Genomic DNA, 19,162 nt, shown 5'->3' on the forward strand with positions numbered 1-19,162 from the left:
AACGCAGACTTTTATCTTTCGGCAACTGTCAAATATTTTTACAATAAAGTTGTTGAATAGATTTCCAAGTGCGTTTTCAGAACTAAAATGTTATATTTCGACAACCATAACGTTAAGCTAATTTTTAGTATGTCAATGTTCACATAGTTTCAAACTACCTAACGCAGACTTTTATCTTTCGACAACTGTCAAATATTTTTACAATAAAGTTGTTGAATAGATTAAGTTCAATAAAGTTCTTTTACAATAAAGTCCAAGTGCGTTTTCAGAACTAAAATCTTATACTTCGACAACCATAACGTTAAGCCAATTTTTAGTATGTCAATGTTCACATAGTTTCAAACTACCTAACGCAGACTTTTATCTTTCGACAACTGTCAAATATTTTTACAATAAAGTTGCTGAATAGGTTTCCAAGTGCGTTTTCAGAGCTAAAATCTTATACTTCGACAACCATAACGTTAAGCCAATTTTTAGTATGTCAATGTTCACATAGTTTCAAACTACCTAATGCAGACTTTTATCTTTCGACAACTGTCAAATATTTTTACAATAAAGTTGTTGAATAGATTTCCAAGTGCGTTTTCAGAACTAAAATCTTATACTTCGACAACCATAACGTTAAGCCTATTTTTAGTATGTCAATGTTCACATAGTTTCAAACTACCTAACGCAGACTTTTATCTTTCGACAACTGTCAAATATTTTTACAATAAAGTTGTTGAATAGATTTCCAAGTGCGTTTTCAGAACTAAAATCTTATACTTCGACAACCATAACGTTAAGCCTATTTTTAGTATGTCAATGTTCACATAGTTTCAAACTACCTAACGCAGACTTTTATCTTTCGACAACTGTCAAATATTTTTACAATAAAGTTGCTGAATAGGTTTCCAAGTGCGTTTTCAGAGCTAAAATCTTATACTTCGACAACCATAACGTTAAGCCAATTTTTAGTATGTCAATGTTCACATAGTTTCAAACTACCTAATGCAGACTTTTATCTTTCGACAACTGTCAAATATTTTTACAATAAAGTTGTTGAATAGATTTCCAAGTGCGTTTTCAGAACTAAAATCTTATACTTCGACAACCATAACGTTAAGCCAATTTTTAGTATGTCAATGTTCACATAGTTTCAAACTACCTAACGCAGACTTTTATCTTTCGACAACTGTCAAATATTTTTACAATAAAGTTGTTGAATAGATTTCCAAGTGCGTTTTCAGAACTAAAATCTTATACTTCGACAACCATAACGTTAAGCCAATTTTTAGTATGTCAATGTTCACATAGTTTCAAACTACCTAACGCAGACTTTTATCTTTCGACAACTGTCAAATATTTTTACAATAAAGTTGCTGAATAGATTTCCAAGTGCGTTTTCAGAACTAAAATCTTATACTTCGACAACCATAACGTTAAGCCAATTTTTAGTATGTCAATGTTCACATAGTTTCAAACTACCTAATGCAGACTTTTATCTTTCGACAACTGTCAAATATTTTTAAAATAAAGTTGTTGAATAGATTTCCAAGTGCGTTTTAAGAACTAAAATCTTGTACTTTGACAACCATAACGTTAAGCCAATTTTTAGTATGTCAATGTTCACATAGTTTCAAACTACCTAACGCAGACTTTTATCTTTCGACACCTGTCAAATATTTTTACAATAAAGTTGTTGAATAGATTTCCAAGTGCGTTTTCAGAACTAAAATCTTGTACTTCGACAACCATAACGTTAAGCCAATTTTTAGTATGTCAATGTTCACATAGTTTCAAACTACCTAACGCAGACTTTTATCTTTCGACAACTGTCAAATATTTTTACAATAAAGTTGTTGAATAGATTTCCAAGTGCGTTTTCAGAACTAAAATCTTGTACTTCGACAACCATAACTTTAAGCCAATTTTTATTATGCCAATGTTCACATAGTTTCAAACTACCTAAGACAAGCTTTTATCTTTCGACAAACGTAAAATATTTTGGTTTTCAATTCAGCTATTGAAAATATTTAGAGGTACGTTTACAGAATTTAAGATTTATTACTTTTTTAACCACAGTTAACCATAGTTGTTAATTTAAACAATTAAGTTAATGGTTAATAATTAATTGGTTAATAATTAATTAATTAATAATTAATATATAAATTAATAATAATTAAAATAAATAAAATATAAATAATATAAAATAATTGCGTTTATTAATTAAAAGATTATTAATTAAAGGTAATAAAACATATACGGTAAATTATAGGTAAATAAGGTAATTATATAAGGTAAATTATAGAAGGGTAAGTAATTTATTAAAAGTTTATTAATTGAATTAAGTATAAAGTTTTATTACAAAGTAATTGCAATAATAAAATAATTAAAATATAAACTAATAATAATAATTAATTAATTAGTTAATAATTAATAATAATTAATGGTTAATAATTAAGTTAATGGTTAATAAGTTAATGGCATTAAGTAACCATTAAGTTAACCATAGTTGTTAAACACCATAGTTAGGGCAACTTCGAGTATTTTAACATTCACCCATTTTCATACTACCTGACGCACGCTCTTGTCTTTCGACGTCAAACATTTTGATAGTAAATTCTCCTATTGAATAGCTTTTTAACTACGTATTCAGAATTTAAAAATCATATACTTTGTTAACCATTATGTTAAGGTAATTTTTAGTATTTCAATGCTAACACACATTCAAACTATCTCACGCACACGTTCTATTTTGTGACGACTGTTAAATATTTGGATAATAAACTTAATTACCATTGGGTAGATTTCCAAGCATATTTTCAGATTTTAATAATATCATACTTTGTAAGCCATAACGTTAAGGTAACTTTGAGTATTTTAGCGTACACACTTTTGACGCCTGGCAGATATTCTGATAATAAATCCAGTTAATATCGGATAGATTTCCAGGTACGTTTTTAGAATTGAAAAAATCTTATACTTCGTCACCCGTAGCGTTAAGGTAGTTTTGAATATTTTACCGTTCCCAGACTAAGGCACACACTGTGCCATCTAAGGCACACTTTTTTTTTCAACAATGCCAAATATCTTGACAATAAATTTCAGTTGCCACTGAGTAGATTTGCAGGTAAGTTTTAAGAATTTTGATGTTCCTATTCTTGGTTAGGGATTTTATGAAAATGATTAAGTGTTCCAGCTTATTTTAAAAAATTATACTTTGTCAGCCATAACGTTAAGGTAATTTTGAGCATTTTAATGTCCACACACTCTCGATAGTTGTCAAATATTTTGATAGTAAGTCCGGCTAACATTGGATTGAAATCTGGTAAGTTTTTAGAATTTAAAAATTTTACACTTTGTCGCTTCATAACGTTAAGGTAATTTTGAACATTTTACCGTTCAGTCACATTGGAACCACCTAACGCTCAATTTTATTTTTCGAATATGCCGAATATCTTGACAATAAATTTCAGCTGCCACTGAGTAGATTTGGAGGTAAGTTTCAAGAATTTTGATGTTCCTATTCTTTGTTAGGGATATTATTAAGATCATTGAGTGTTCCAACGTTTTTAAAAAGTTATACTTTGTCAGCCATAACGTTAAGGTAATTTTGAGTATTCAATGTTCGCACACTGTCGATGGTTGTCAAATATTTGATAGTAAATCCAGTTAACATTGGATAGATTTCAGGTACGTTTTTAGAATTTAGAAATGTTACACTTTATCGGTCATAACGTTAAGGTAATCTTGAATATTTCCTCGTTCACACACATTCAAACCACCTAACACACACTTTTATTTTTAATCGATGTCAAATATTTTGACAACAAATTTCAGTAGCCCCTGAATAGATTTGCCAAAGTTTACCGTGAGTAGATTTGCGAAGTATTACCATGTTTGATGTCCCTATTTTTTGTTAGGGATAAATCTAAAATGATCTTGATTGTTTCAACGTTTATAATATTTCAAACAAGCTAATACACCCATTTATGTTTCGACTGCTGTCAAACCAAAGCATTTTATTTTTTCATAGTAACTAGCCAAAAAAACATGTCGTTGGACAAGCAAAATACAATATAATTGGATCGTATCCTCTTTAGTGACCATAGAGAAAAACATATCGAGCCACCTATCCTCAAATACAAAACTCTAAGTCTGCTTACCCTTCTCCCTGCAGAAAAAAAACGGATAGTGTTTGTCAATCTCCCAGCCGTGAGACAAAACTACCTGACTATGTTTAATACTCGCCTTTGATGAAACCTACCGAATATTTTTCATCTCTAGAATCTCACTTGCCTTAATGCTTTATGCACAAAATTCAAGAATATAAAGAAAGATAATGTGGTGACTTACAGAAAACGGAGTGGTGTCAAATGCTTCATCAAGAAAATTGATTCTCTCCTTGTGTCTTTTGAGGAATTCACTAAGTTTATACTCCATTCCGGGTGGAACTGCTGGCGGGTTTGAAACGTGAATCTGCTCAAAATAAAATAAAAATGTAACCACAGGTACCCAGAGCTAAAAGACTTACATTGAGGGATCGATAAATTAAAAACATAGGTACATAAAACCGAGAGTTTTCGATCCTTGGATCAAAAGAAAGACTTATCTTCTTCATTTTCATGATATTTTGGTAGCCTAAATGTGTTACTCCTGCTTAAACTAACACTGTTTCTATGCTGTCATCTGTTAATACAGTTAAAACCAAAAACAAAATCATAGGTGTACAAAGCCAAAAAAATTTATTGGGGGATTAGAAATCAGCTACTTTTTTTTTGTTTTTTTCCACAGCATGTTGGTAATTTAAACTTGTAAAATTATTCTTTAGGTAAAGTCATCGGTTCCTTGTTATTTGGATGTACTAACTCAAAAGAAGCTATATTACACAACGCAAATTTTAAAACACAGATGAAACTACTAGACCCATAGCTTTAGCTGTTTTGTTTTTGCTTTTTTTTTACTGTTATTAGTCGCTTCAATCGTCTTTTGTCCCGAGAAGATTTCCTTTGACATCCAAGATACAACAGAAACACATTTGATTTGAAAAGTCCCATCTGAAAACTCTTTATGAGGGTGAAAACAGTGGATATAACGCATTTTAGAAAAACAATTAAAACAGTGAAACAAATAAAATTCGAAAAACAAACTAGATCGGCGTTGCATGGGCCACGTGAGGTGTTGCTGCAACCTTTGTTCGGCTTCACCGAGTAATGTGTTGCGAGAGCAACACTTCGGTTTTATTTCCTCGCTTCGATTAAACGCTGAAGTTGTTAATCTATTAGGATCTTAAAATAAATACTAGGCACACCAACTCGCAAAAGTTGCAAGCCCCTCATTGCAACTAGCAAAAGTTGCAAGCCCTTCATCGCTAAAGATGATTGTAGCCTAACAGTCGATTATTACTCACAAGTCCCCTTCACGTCTTACCACTGGAACCATATTGGTCTTACCATCGAATACACCGGGTCTTACCATTGAATACACCGGAAACAAATATTAGGTACACAAACTAGCAAAAGTTGCGAAACCCTCATTGCAGAAGATGATTATGAGCTAACGGCCGACTGTTGCTTAAAACTTCCCTATATGTCTCACAATTGGTATCGGCCTATTTTTGGTTTCAGTGTGTACTTTACTACTGAAGTTGTTAACCCCTTTAAACTTTCAAACTGGTATATCTCATGAAAGAATTTTTCTACCGAAAGGTGGATGATCAGCTCATCAAGATCTATCGACTGCCGTCGAAAAAAAAAATTCTATCTGTCTTAGTTCAAAAATTAACTTTTTGCCGTAGGCCTAGTTTCTAACGTCAGCACTTAGAAAGGAGCAAAGGACAAACACTAATTTCTTTAGCAATGAGAGAACTTTTAAAGTTTAAGAGGTACATCTGATACTATTTCTCTACCATAATCCCAAGTGCAAAAAAAAACGAATGATAAACTCAGCTAAAATCACGGACAGAAATGGGTAGAAACAATAGATGGCAGCACTGTCGGTCCCCACTTTTTTATTTCTGTAATTTTTTCTATTTATCACTCAAAGAAGATATATTGGCTCTGGGGCCGGGTAACTGCCGCATATATTTAACACTTATAGATCTTAGTTCATTTTCAATTTGAAACTGATGCCTGCCTGCTTGCCTGCTAGAACGGAGCTTTCCACTCGAAAGCATAAACATGGTTTAATGAAACGAAAGCTTCACTGCAGAACTTCAGATAGTTCTCTCAGACGTAGGCTATAAAACTCCAAGTCACTTCACACACTATAGGCTCTGGCTCAAGGACAAGCAAAAACGATTCTTTTTGGCCCCAGGTAAGAGCTCTACGAAGGTTTCCAAAATGCAAGGTCATATTCATCAATCAGGCCTAAGGTCCACACTTTCCGTAAAAATCGCAGAAGTTAGACCCTTACCACTTTCTAGAATAAGCTGAAATCGGGGTGCTAGGAACCAAAAAAAGGAAAAAGCACGACAAAACCAAAGTGTTGCTCTCGCAACACAATAAAATAGCGGAAAATAGATTAGACCGTTCATTCCTTCATTAACAATGCTTCGCGAATAAAAACATCCTCAGGTCAGCAGGGATCAAACCCTGGACCACGGATCTCCAGGAAAAGATTAAACCCCTTCTGCACTGCAATTTCATGAAAAGATTATAGTTGCAGCAACTGCAACCTAGTAAACAGCAAACTATGGCCCAGAGTTGCCAAAGGTTTTAAAAAAAGCTTAAAAACTACCAAAAAATAACTACTTTCCATGTACTTTTAAAGGATACTATCATCCTTTAAAAGTTTCTATGATATGCGGCGCTAGGATAGCGCTATGTTGCCAATGATATTGCTTATATACCCTTTTGAAAACCTGCTTGCATATAGTTTCTCTCAAATTATATAGTTTCGTTCAATTCTCAATGAACGACTCCTGAAACACAAGAGCCGTTAATTAGAATAATACGCTTTTCTTAAAGTTCTAAAAATAGCTCCAGCGTCAAAAGCAATGTATTGAGGAGAGGGTAGCATCCCTCATATAAGTATTAATTTCTATTTGTTTTAAGTTTTGATGTTGCTCCTTACTTCCGTTTGAAAAACTTTTTTTTGTATTTAATCAAACAGTTCGTGGTAACGAACTGTCGTAAGGAGCGACCCGGCTAATAGTAACCAAAGCTAACCGGCTAATAGTAACCAAAACTATAAAAAATTGTATTTTGATATCAATAGGTACATCGAAAGAATTGCATTTTAATGCTGATTTTAAATATATAAGGTTCATCAAGTTTAGTCTTACCCATCAAAAGTTACGTGCCTGAGAAAATTTGCCTTATTTAGGAAAATAGGGGGAAACACCCCCTAAAAGTCGTAGAATCTTAACGAAAATGACATCATCAGATTCAGCGAATCAGAGAACCCTACTGTAAAAGTTTCAAGCTCCTATCTACAAAAATGTGGAATTTTGTATTTTTTGCCAGAAGACAAATCACGGGTGCGTGTTTATTTGTTTGTTTGTTTTTTCTTTTTCCCAGGGGTCATCGTATCGACCAAGTGGCCCTAGAATGTCACAAGAGGGCTCAGTCTAACGGAAATGAAAAGTTCTAGTGCCCTTTTTAAGTGACCAAAAAAATTGGAGGGAATCTAGGCCCCCTCCCACGCTCATTTTTCCTAAAATCAACGGATCAAAATTTTGAGATAGCCATTTTGTTCAGCATAGTCGAAAACCATAATAGACTATGTGTTTGGGGATGACTTACTCCCCCACAATCCCTGGGGGAGGGGCTGCAAGTTACAAACTTTGACCAGTGTTTACATATAGTAATGGTTATTGGGATGTGTACAGACGTTTTCAGGGGAATTTTATTTTGTTTGGGGGTGGGGCTGAGGGGAGGGGGCTATGTTGGAGGATCTTTCCTTGGAGGAATCTGTAATGGGGGAAGAAAAATTCAATGAAAAGGGCGCAGGATTTTCTAGCATTACTATAAGAAAACAATGAAAAATAAACATGAAAACGTTTTTTTCAAATGAAAGGAAGGAGTAGCATTGAAACTTAAAACGAACAGAGATTATTACGCATATGAGGGGTTCTAAAAATACTTTAGCATAAAGAGCGAGGTATTTAGGAGGAGATAAATACCTCGCTCTTTATGCTATAATATTTTTAGTAATTTCAACTATTCATTCTACGGCCTTTCCGATTCAGGGGTCATTCTTAAAGAATTGGGACAAAACTTACGATTTAGTGTAAAGAGCGAGGTATTAACGAGGGTACAAACCCCCTCGTATACATAATAAAAATATAAGATTATGAAAGTTTTTACGTAAGTTAATTCTTAAGTTACGTATATTTTTTACTAATAAAAACGTTCGTTAAAAATTAAAAGTTCAAGTTGCCTTTTTAAGTAACCGAAAAATTTGAGGGCAACTAGACCTCCTTCTCCACCTCTTATTTCTCAAAATCGTCTGATCAAAACTAAGAGAAAGCCATTTAGCCAAAAAAAGAATTAATATACAAATTTCATTTTAATAATTTATGTGCGGAGAGCCAAAACCAAACATGCATTAATTCAAAAACGTTCAGAAATTAAATAAAAAAAACTAACTTTTTTAGCTGAAAGTAAGGAGCGACATTAAAACTTAAAACGAACAGAAATTACTCCGTATATGAAATGGGTTGTCCCCTCCGCAATCCCTCGCTCTTTACGCTAAAGTTTGACTCTTTGCCACAATTCTATTTTTGAAAGAATTAAAAGCTATAATTATTATAGCTTTTATAATATATATATAAATTATAATATGTATATTATTATATATAATATATATATATATAATATATAAATATTATGTATAATATATATATATATATTATAATATATATATAAAGAATATAAAGCTATATTTATTAAAAGCTATTATAACTTGTTGGAGCGGTAGCTAGTAACGAAGTAAGAGACCATCACGCCCCATACTAAGAAATAGAATACCTCGAAACTCTTAAAAATAGAGTCAGATCGAAACACGAAATACAATAGTAGAGTCACCTTGTATGAAAACTCCATATAGGGAACTTATAGCTCTTTGGTTTGAGTAACGAGGAAAATCCATTGGCTTGAAAAACAAGAAAAGTAACTGCAAGCACGATATTCTGTATCGATGGCGTTTTTTTCCGTTTTTCTCCGCAGCTAGCGGGCAGGGGAACATCATAGAGAACTGTTTAATGGCTCATTTTAAAGGAAAAAGATGAATTTAAAAACCTTTTGTAATTAAAAAACAATTTCTAAAATAGAATAATTTTCTAACTAAAGACATAATTTTTGCACAATCCGGTTTGCAGCAGTAGCTAGCAACCTAGTAAGAGACGATCAGGCCCCGTACTAAGAAATACAATAGCCAAAAATTCCTAAAAATCCTTGGCTTACCGTCCCTTGGCTTGAAAACCAAGAAAAATGGCTAGAGCCACAATATTCTGCATATAATATATCTTTTTTCCTTAGATAGCAGAGCACTGAAACATCGTAGGGAGCTGTTTAATCGCTCATTTGAAAGAAATTGAGTTTTTTAAATATAATCAAGTTTTTGCGTAAAACTTCATTTTGTCTATAGCACTGTAGTAGTTTACTTTTTTATAATTTTAGTAATTTGCCACCTCTACGTGCTCTTGAACGCCCTGCTCTCTACGCTAAAGTTTTTTTTACTGTTTTAAGAAGTAGAGCTGAAAGAAAGAGTCTAACTTTAGCGTAAGGAACGAGGCGTTAAGGAGGTCTAAACTTAAACTAGTCTAAGCTTATATATTTAAAATCAGCATGAAAATGCTTCTTTTGATGTAACTATTGTTATAAATTTTTTTTCCCATGGGTGATCGTATCGACCAAGTGGTCCTAGAATGTTGCGAGAGGGCTCATTCTAACGGAAATGAAAAGTTCTAGTGCCCTTTCTAAGTGACAAAAAAATTTGGAGGGCACCTAGGCTTCCTCCCACGCTAATTATTTTCCCAAAGTCAACGGATCAAAATTCTGAGATAGCTATTTTGTTCAGCGTAGTCGAAAAACCTTATAACTATGTCTTTGGGGACGACTTACTCCCCCACAATTCCAGTGTTAGGGGCTACAAGTTACAAACTTTGACCAGTGCTTACATATAGTAATGGTTAGTGGGAAGTGTACATATGTTTTCGGGGGTACTTATTGGTTGGGGGAGGGGTTGAGAAGAGGGGGATATGTTGGGGGAGCTTTCAATCGAGGAATTTGTCACGGGGGAAGAAAATTTCCATGAAGGGAGCGCATAATTTTCTAGCGTTATTAAAGAAGAACAATAGAAAAATAAATATGAAAAAGTTTTTTCAACTGGAAATAAGCAGCAGCATTAAAACTTAAAACGAACAGATATTATTACGCATATGAGGGTCTCACCTCCTCCTAATACCTTGCTCTTTACGCTAAAGTATTTTATCAATTTCAACTATTTATTCTACGGCTTTTGTGAGTCAGGGGTCATTCTTAATTAATTAGGACAAAATTTAAGCTTTAGTGTAAAGAGCGAGGTGCTGACGAGGGGGCGAACCCCCTCACATATGTAATAAAAACATGAAGATACATAAGTTCGTTACGTAAGCTAATTTATAAGTTACGTATATCTTTTGCTAATAAAAACATTCGTAAAAAATTAAAAGTTCTAGTTGCCTTTTTAAGTAACCAAAAAATCGGAGGGCAACTAGGCTTCCTCCCCCACTCCTTTTTTTCTCAAAATCATTCGGTCAAAACTACGAGAAAGCCATTTAGCCAAAAAAATAAATATGCAAATTTCGTTTTAATTATTCCTCTGCGGAGAGCCAAAATCAAAACATGCATTGATTTAAAAACGTTCAGAAATTAAATATAAAAAAACAATGTTTTTTTTAACTGAAAGTAAGGAGCGACATTAAAACTTAAAACGAACAGAAATTACTTCGTATATGAAAGGGGCTGCTTCCTCATCAACGCTCCGCTCATTACGCTAAAGTTTTTTTTTTGTTTTAAAAAGAAGAGTTGAGAGAAAGAGTCAAACTTTAGCGTAAAGAGCGGGGCGTTGATGAGGAAGCAGCCCCTTTCATATACGAAGTAATTTCTGTTTGTTTTAAGTTTTAATGTCGCTCCTTACTTTCAGTTAAAAAAAAACTTGTTTTTTTTATATTTAATTTCTGAACGTTTTTAAATCAATGCATGTTTTGATTTTTTCCATAACAATCCATAGTTTGGCTTGCTATTTGTATGTTGAAAAAAACCAAACAATTTTTAACGACATACATCCTTTTGAAAATCTGGACACAAATAGTATTGTTTTATTTAATTTCATACCTCCTCAAGTAGACCTAAGAAATAATACTTAATACCATTCCCCCAAAACTTGTATCAACGCACTTAAATACATTCACTCTGTATCAGTGAACCAGGCTACTCAAAATGGCGCTTCCGATTGAGAAAAATTTTCTCCCAGACCTTAGCAGGCTTTGTTATTTTTTACTTGAAATTTGTTTTTGGAGAATATCAAAGAATATCACATCACTTGGATAAAAACAAAAATACCTTCAGTGAGTTTCTAAATGGGGCTCAGTACCACACAAGGGAAAGACACTATTCTATGAATAATAATGATCGCACAGAAAGATCACTATTTATATGTATGGCATGACAGCCCTCTGATTTAATACACTAAACTTGGGTACACGCCCAAAGTGCTTCCTCTAGATGACAAAATATAGATGGCGATGAAAGAAATCAAATAAGGTAAATATAAGCTTTTCTTATGTGGGATTAACAAAAAAAGAAAATATTTCTCTGATGGAGGTAAAGAGCGAAGCTGAAACTCAAAACAAACAAAATTATTGCTTCACAGTTTGTACAACATATATCTGTAATATTGGTTGAAATAAACTAACTCGTAATATTTCCAAAGTTAGTAGAATTCTGAAAAACTTTTGCTTTACTTAAAACACAAAATTAACCAAATGAAAGAAACTGACACAACTGCAGAAAATAAAAACTAATTTATAAGATTCTCAATAGTCGTTCATAGGCCATGAAATCAACAACTATTAGTATACAATTTTAATTTTCTCAGTTCAGTCCTCATTTCAGATCAAAACTATTGGTAAAAATATGCAACTTTAGTAGAAAATGTAGTAATTGGAAGTACATGGTACTTTGGATGGAAAAACGAAGCTCTAAAAGAGCTCAACAATAAAATTCCATATCAAACAACCACAACTTAGAAAACAATAGGAAAATTTTCTCAAGATATTGAAATTCAATTCAGTGAATATTTTGACTCAATATCTCAGGGCGGTCTTCAGTACAGCACCAGAACATATATATATATATATATATATATATATATATATATATATATATATATATATATATATATATATATATATATATATATATATATATATATATATATATATACTAGATACATATATATACTATATATACATATATATACATATATATACTAGCTGTCGGGGTGGCGCTTCGAACCACCCAAACACCTAGTTGGTGGGGGCGCTTCGCGCCCCCCCCCCTCGCGCGTAAGTCGTTACGTGCCATATTAGTTACGCGCCATTGTAGTTGTGTCCCCGTGTCCCACCTGAGAATATAAATAGATATAAATATATGTTTTTAACTACGTAAAACTTGCGAATATACAACATTCTTCGCTGTCCCATTGTCTGTGCATATAAATAGATTGTCAGGTTTACCGACTCCTGAACATGCAACATATAATTGTCCATGGGAAATACAATCCGTATTCAGATCTATACCTCGTGATTCTAATGATTGCCCTTGAGCTTTGTTGATGGTAATTGCTAATCGAACATTCCCTGTGTCCCCGTCGTCATTTACATAAAAATTAAAAAATATATAGTTTTTACCTTTTTTTTAGTTTTTTTTATTTTTATTTATATTTGTTTAGTTTTCTTTTCCTCCTTTATTTTTCAGTTTTTTTCCTTTTTTTATTTTTTTTTTTCTTTTGTAGTTTTTTCAGTTTTTTACCTTTTTTTATTTTTTTATTTTTTTTAGTTTTTTTAGTTTTTTAGCTTTTTTAGTTTTTTGATTAGTTTTTGTTTTTTTGTAGTTATTACATCTTTTTAGTTTTTAGTTTTTTACCTTTTTTTAGTTTTTTTAGTTTTTTTTTAAGTTTTTTAGCTTTTTTAGTATTTTTAATTTTTTTTTCTTTTTAGTTTTTTTGTAGTTTTTGCCTTTTTTTAGTTTTTTTTTTTCTTCTTTTGTATTAATGCTAAAGACAAGGTTCGAACCTGGAACCTCTTGAACCTAGAATCTGGAACATAACGCCTTACCAACTCAGCTACATCGGCTTGAATACATTCGTTTTTGAATTGGTATATGATGAAATAATTCAGACAAACACGGACGTCACTCGACAGACAGACAGACAACTTATATATATATATATATATATATATATATATATATATATATATATATATATATATATATATATATATATATATATATATATATATGTGTGTCAACTTGTATTAAAATCAGAAAATTAAAACTAAAAATGCTTTAATTTTTTTTTCAAACAACCCTAGTATCCTTACTTCAGCGAATTTCAACCCCGACCAATAAATAAAATAATATGAGAAGATAAATTCATTCAAACGAAAAAGAACAAAATAATAAAATACAAGTTTTCAAAGCTAATCTTGCTATTTTGGCAGCTAGCCTCAAAGACCTTTTTGTAACTGGTTCAACACTATTATAAATTGATTTAGTAAAATATTTTGTTAGATCATGTAATTAAATTTGAGCATAAAAAAATTAGTGAGACGGACATAGGGCCAAAATGTTCACTGATTTGAATTCCATAGTCTTGAAAAAATTTCCCTATTGTTTCCAAGTTGTGTTTGTTTGATATGGAAAGGCAGTGTGGTCTTCGTCGCTATATAAGATTCCATAGTATAGAATTTCTGTTACCTATTCTTTTTTCATTTTTTGTCTACTTCTTTTCTTACTTTTGCTACTCTTCTTCATGGTAATTGGAAGTATAGGGTAATTTGGAAAGAGCTCAATAATAAGATTTCATAGTATACAATTTCAGTTACCTAATCTTTTTTCATTTTTGTCTACTTTTTTTTCTCATCTAACTTGGAAAAATGGTAATTTTTCTACTCAGTTATCGTGAGCCTCCCAATTTGTGGAGGCTGTCCCTTAGACTAAATTTTATAGATCAGGGGAGACTCATTATTGTCAAATGAGCGTATCTGCAGTTTCTTAAGACAAGCTAAGGGTATTAGGCTGAAACATTCAGGACGTGTCGAAGGGGATGTTGAAATAAATTAAAATATATCATATGCATCCCTGTTGTTATAAGGGGCAGTTAAATAATTCAAGACCTTGACAACTCAAGTTCCTATTAAAACTAAAAGCTTTGCGAGTCCTTTAGGTTTGATTTCACAAGAGCTAAGAGCTCATATGGCACTTGTGACGAGGTCGGAAGAGCCAAGAGCTCATATGGTATGAGCTATAGTTAATGCCGGTCGGGATTTAAAATAAGAGCTCTGAGTCACGAAGTCCTTCTAAATATCAAAATTCATTAAGATCCGATCACCTACCCGTAAGTTTAAAATACCTCAATTTTCCTAATTTTTCCTCTCCCTTCAGCCCCCCCAGATGGTCGAATCAGGAAAACGACTTTATCAAGTCAATGTATGCAGCTCCTTCCCACGCCTAACAATTTTCATCGTCCTAGCACGTCCAGAAGCACCAAACTCACCAAAGCACTGAACCCAACCACCTTACTCCACCAAAGAGAGCGAATCCAGTCCGGTTATGTCAATCACGTATCTACGACATGTATAAGCGTTTCCCAAGATTTCCAGTTTCCCCCTCCAACTCCCCCCAATGTTAAAGGATCTGGTCGGGATTGAAATAAGAGTTCTGAGACATGAGTTCCTTCTAAATATCAAGTTTCATTAAGATCCGGTTACCTGTTCTTAAGTTAAAAATACCTCATTTTTTTGAATTATTCAGAATTAACCCTCCCCCCTAACCTCCACCAAACAGAGCAGATCCGTTCCGGTTATTTCAATCCCGTATCTAGGGCTTCTGATTATTTTTCTCACCAAGTTTCATCCCGATCCCTTCATTCCAAGCCTTTTCCTAGATTTTAGGTCCCCCCCCCCTATTTCAGCGGATCTGGTCGGGATTTAAAATAAGAGCTCTGAGACACGATATCCTTCCAAACATAAATTTTCATTAAGGTCCCATCACTCGTTCGTAAGTTAAAATACTTCATTTTCTTTATTTTTTCCGAATTAACCGACCCCCCACTTCCCCCCCCCCCCCCAGAATGTCAAATCATGAAAACGACTATTTTTAATTTAATCTGGTTCGGTCCCTGATACAGCTGCCAAATTTCATCGTCCTAGCTTACCTGGAAGTGCCTAAAGTAGCAAAACCGGGACAGATAGACCAACAGAATTTGCGATTGTTATATGTCACTTGGTTAATACCAAGTGCCATAAAAACCTAAAACTATCAAGGTGCCACAATCACATGCATCTGACGTTCCGTTGAATTTATTTCTGTATTATTTCGTCTTCGAATATTCCGTTATATTCAATGTGCTAAAAATTTGATTTTTTGCTACCAGGAAGAATTTTAATTATAAGACTAAAAATTATAATTTTAATTTGATTAGATCAGGGCAAGTGTGTGAAATACTAACTACAGGAGTTATCCTTATGTTTCTTTGATCTTCCCAAATCAACATAAATAAAAGCTGGAAAAAATTACCTTAAGTGTTGGCAAAGACTCGTGCTGAATCAAAGACAGAAGGGTATCAACTAAGAAAACAAATTTTCTACCACTTGAAGCAGGGCTTGTTGACAGGTCTCCAAATGTTTCAGAAAACCATCGTTGATACGAAGGGAATAAGTGTTGGCCTTCTCCACCCGCCTGTCTCGCAACCAAAAAACTTGTTAACAGCCAATCTTCTTTACTCTCCTGAAGACTATCAACGAGCCATTTGCTAATCTGTTCTGTAAAAATGTAACTATATCAATGATTGAAAAGGCTTTGAGTGAATGGGGAACAGGGGAATTCGGGCAGGTCTAGTGAGAGAAAAGAGAATCAGATTACTTTTCATGAGAGAAAGGGGACCATAATTATACATGAGGGAAGCTCGGCCTTGATCAAACTCTTTGGTAGGACAGGGTATTGAGAAACGCCCCAGTAAAAAGTTGATCTTAACAAAATGTTTAATTACACAAGCTAAAAGAGTGTCTTCTGCTATCATCAGTTAAGCATAACATTAACATTAATCCCATTAGAATATTCATAGTATTGAGCAAAGATGAACCAAGTATCACTGATTCAAAAACTATATCTAATACTAAATAGCTCAACTTATTATGACGAAACATTTCAATTTCATTAGTACATAAAATTAAGAATAATAGGCCTAGTTTCACTAGGCCAAGAGCTGCGTTACCGGTCCGCTTTGCGGGTTTTTTGACATTTCATTACACTCAGCTGCACCGCCTCACACACGTAGTCGTTTTGTATTCTTCAAAGATAATTTTTTTACATCTTAATCTCAAAATTTGAGATTTTAACCTGCAAAGATTTAATCAATCAAAATTCAAAAATACTATGTTTCCTTAAATTTACTTATCGAATTATTTAGTTATTCTTACTTTTTATTCATTTCATTTTTTTTCTGCTCCTCACGATTCATTTATTAATCATTAAAACGTACTTTAATGAGAGAAGATACATCAGATACATTTGAGAAAGGATACCTAGAAAAGATACATGAGAAAGAATGCCTGAGAAAGGATATATAAGATACATCTGAGAAATATCCCAAGAGTCAATCAGACGTATCCTCTGATATTGGCCCACGTAACCCATTCCTGGAAAAACAGAGAAAAAGCGAAATAAATTATCATCTGTTTTGGCCACACACTCTTAAGAAACTGTCCCAAAGACGGAAAGTGATTGGATTGTGGTACCCACATTTGACATTTAAAAACGGGTTCATTTGCTAGTTATTCTTATGTAAAAATTGACAAGTTCGAATTATTTTTTAATTATATCTTTATGAGAAAACTGATTAAAACACTGAAGTCAATATATATATATATATATATATATATATATATATATATATATATATATATATATATATATATATATATATATATAAATATAAACATTTTACTTCAATTAGCTTATCAAGTGATTGATTAATTCGGTATAAGCCAAGAAAACTACCTGGAGACAAGGACACATGTTAAGAAAACAATTCTTACTTCATAATATGCAGAATAATTGTAGTTAACACTTTTTGAATGCCGCTAACCTTTATATTCACTTATTTCAGCGTTTTCCCTATTTTTCTAAGAAATTTAAAACTTTTTCCCAATAATCTTTATTTAATTTTGAAAAGTTTACTAAATGCAGCACTGTCAACTCAAGATTCTTGTCGTTTTTCTGAAACAAAGCGCTATCTATGGTTTTTTTCATAGAATTACCTTTAGTCAATAGACTTTTTTCACGAATATTGTGTTAACGCCACAGTAATTACTTCAACATCCTCTACAAACAGGTTTTGTAAAGGATTATCTGTTTCAGAGATGATTCGAAACTGAAGAAAGCTATTGAAAAATGATATATATATTAGAAAAATTGGAAAAAGATATATGATATAAGATATGGAAAACATATAGTAGAAAAATTGGAAAAAAACTGAAATAAGTGAGGATAAAGGTTTCATTGCATGCAAAATGTTAACAATGATTACTCTGCATATTATGAAGAATGAATTGTTTTCTTAACGTGTTTCCTATCCCCAGGTATTTCTCTAGGCTAATGCCATTAATTCAAATATTAACTTAGCCTACGAGGTAGTGAGTAAATAATGTTGGTACCTTTAAGCAAAGATGAGCTGTTACTGAAGCGCAGTAAAAATGCCGAAAAAGAAACAAGGACATTCCGCCAATTAATTTCTTGTGCTTCCAATATTTCATTTAAGACACAAAGAATCTCTTCTGATTCAAAGGGAATCATAAGCTAGAAAAAAATAGCTTTCAAGACTACACTGAATTTCCATCGTAAATCATGGTTGCAGCGACGGTTGCAACCTGGTAAACAACCAACCAGGGCCCATAGTAACCAAAAATTTAAAAACGTATCTAAACAGAATTGTCAAGTGAAAAGCAAATTACCATTTGTAGCTGATTGGGAATGGCAATTTTTATTTATATTAATCGCAATCGTAAATAGTTTTTACGAAAATACGGAAAAGAAATAGGTAAATATAGAACATAACTGGCTATACTGAAAATCTGTCAAGTACAATTCACACGAATACTTAGCTCGACGCCATTTTATAGACTTAATCATTTTCTACCATCCGCGATTTGCTTCTTCTTTAAAAAGCAGCCCTAATTGGTCAAAAATGATGATGGCTGAAAACTGATGTTTGGATAGGGAGATTTGTGAATAGCGCTTAACTGATATGTCCTTTTCCATAGACTGACCGCATCATATACACGTTCTAGACCTTGACCTTGTTGGTAGTTGGTACACCTCATGAATTGGCTAAAAAATCCCTGAAGAAGCCCAGTGGAATGTGTTCTTGATAATCGTTTTTACAAAAGGCACAGAAAACCATATTTTTACCCGTTTTTTGGGGGAGGGGATGCTCAATTTTCGGCAGTCACTTCATGGAACTTGAAAACTCATTGGAAAATGCTATCTGACCCAAAGAATTGGCCTTCAAGTCCTAAAGAAAACTTGGGTCACTTTTAGTTGGATAAGCAATCTTTTGAGGGAGAGGTATGAGTGGGTTTTTGAATAACATAACAAGAGCTAAGAGCTCAAATGACACTTGTGACGGGGTCGGAAGAGCCAAGAGCCATGGTCTCCTTTGGTATGAGCTCTAGCAAAATTCTAAGAATCAATAGATTGACTTAAAAAGAAAATCAGAGGCTTAATACCGGTCAGGATTTAAAATAAGATCTTTGAGACACAAGGTCCTTCTAAACATCAAAATTCATTAAGATCCTATCACTCATTCGTAAGTTAAAATTACCTCATTTTTTCTAATTTTTCCTCTCCTTTCAGCATCCCAGGTGGTCAAAACCGGAAAAACAACTTTATCAAGTCAATCTCTGCAGGTC

General features: G+C 33.0%; 1 protein-coding gene across 1 annotated transcript in view; it reads right to left on the bottom strand.

Moving 5' to 3' along the window:
* The window catches only part of LOC136036468 (Fanconi anemia group A protein homolog), a 74,402-nt gene that overhangs the window by 32,519 nt on the left and 22,721 nt on the right, over nucleotides 1–19,162 (bottom strand). Inside the window, exons 6-8 of the mRNA XM_065718717.1 lie at nucleotides 17,909–18,050; nucleotides 15,771–16,015; nucleotides 4,339–4,461 (exon numbers count right to left, since the gene is read on the bottom strand). Coding sequence (XP_065574789.1) covers nucleotides 4,339–4,461; nucleotides 15,771–16,015; nucleotides 17,909–18,050 — 510 coding nt within the window. The remainder of the gene's footprint in view (nucleotides 1–4,338; nucleotides 4,462–15,770; nucleotides 16,016–17,908; nucleotides 18,051–19,162) is intronic.

This window comes from Artemia franciscana, chromosome 15, assembly GCF_032884065.1.
Source record: "Artemia franciscana chromosome 15, ASM3288406v1, whole genome shotgun sequence".
Classification (NCBI taxonomy): Eukaryota; Metazoa; Arthropoda; class Branchiopoda; order Anostraca; family Artemiidae; genus Artemia; species Artemia franciscana.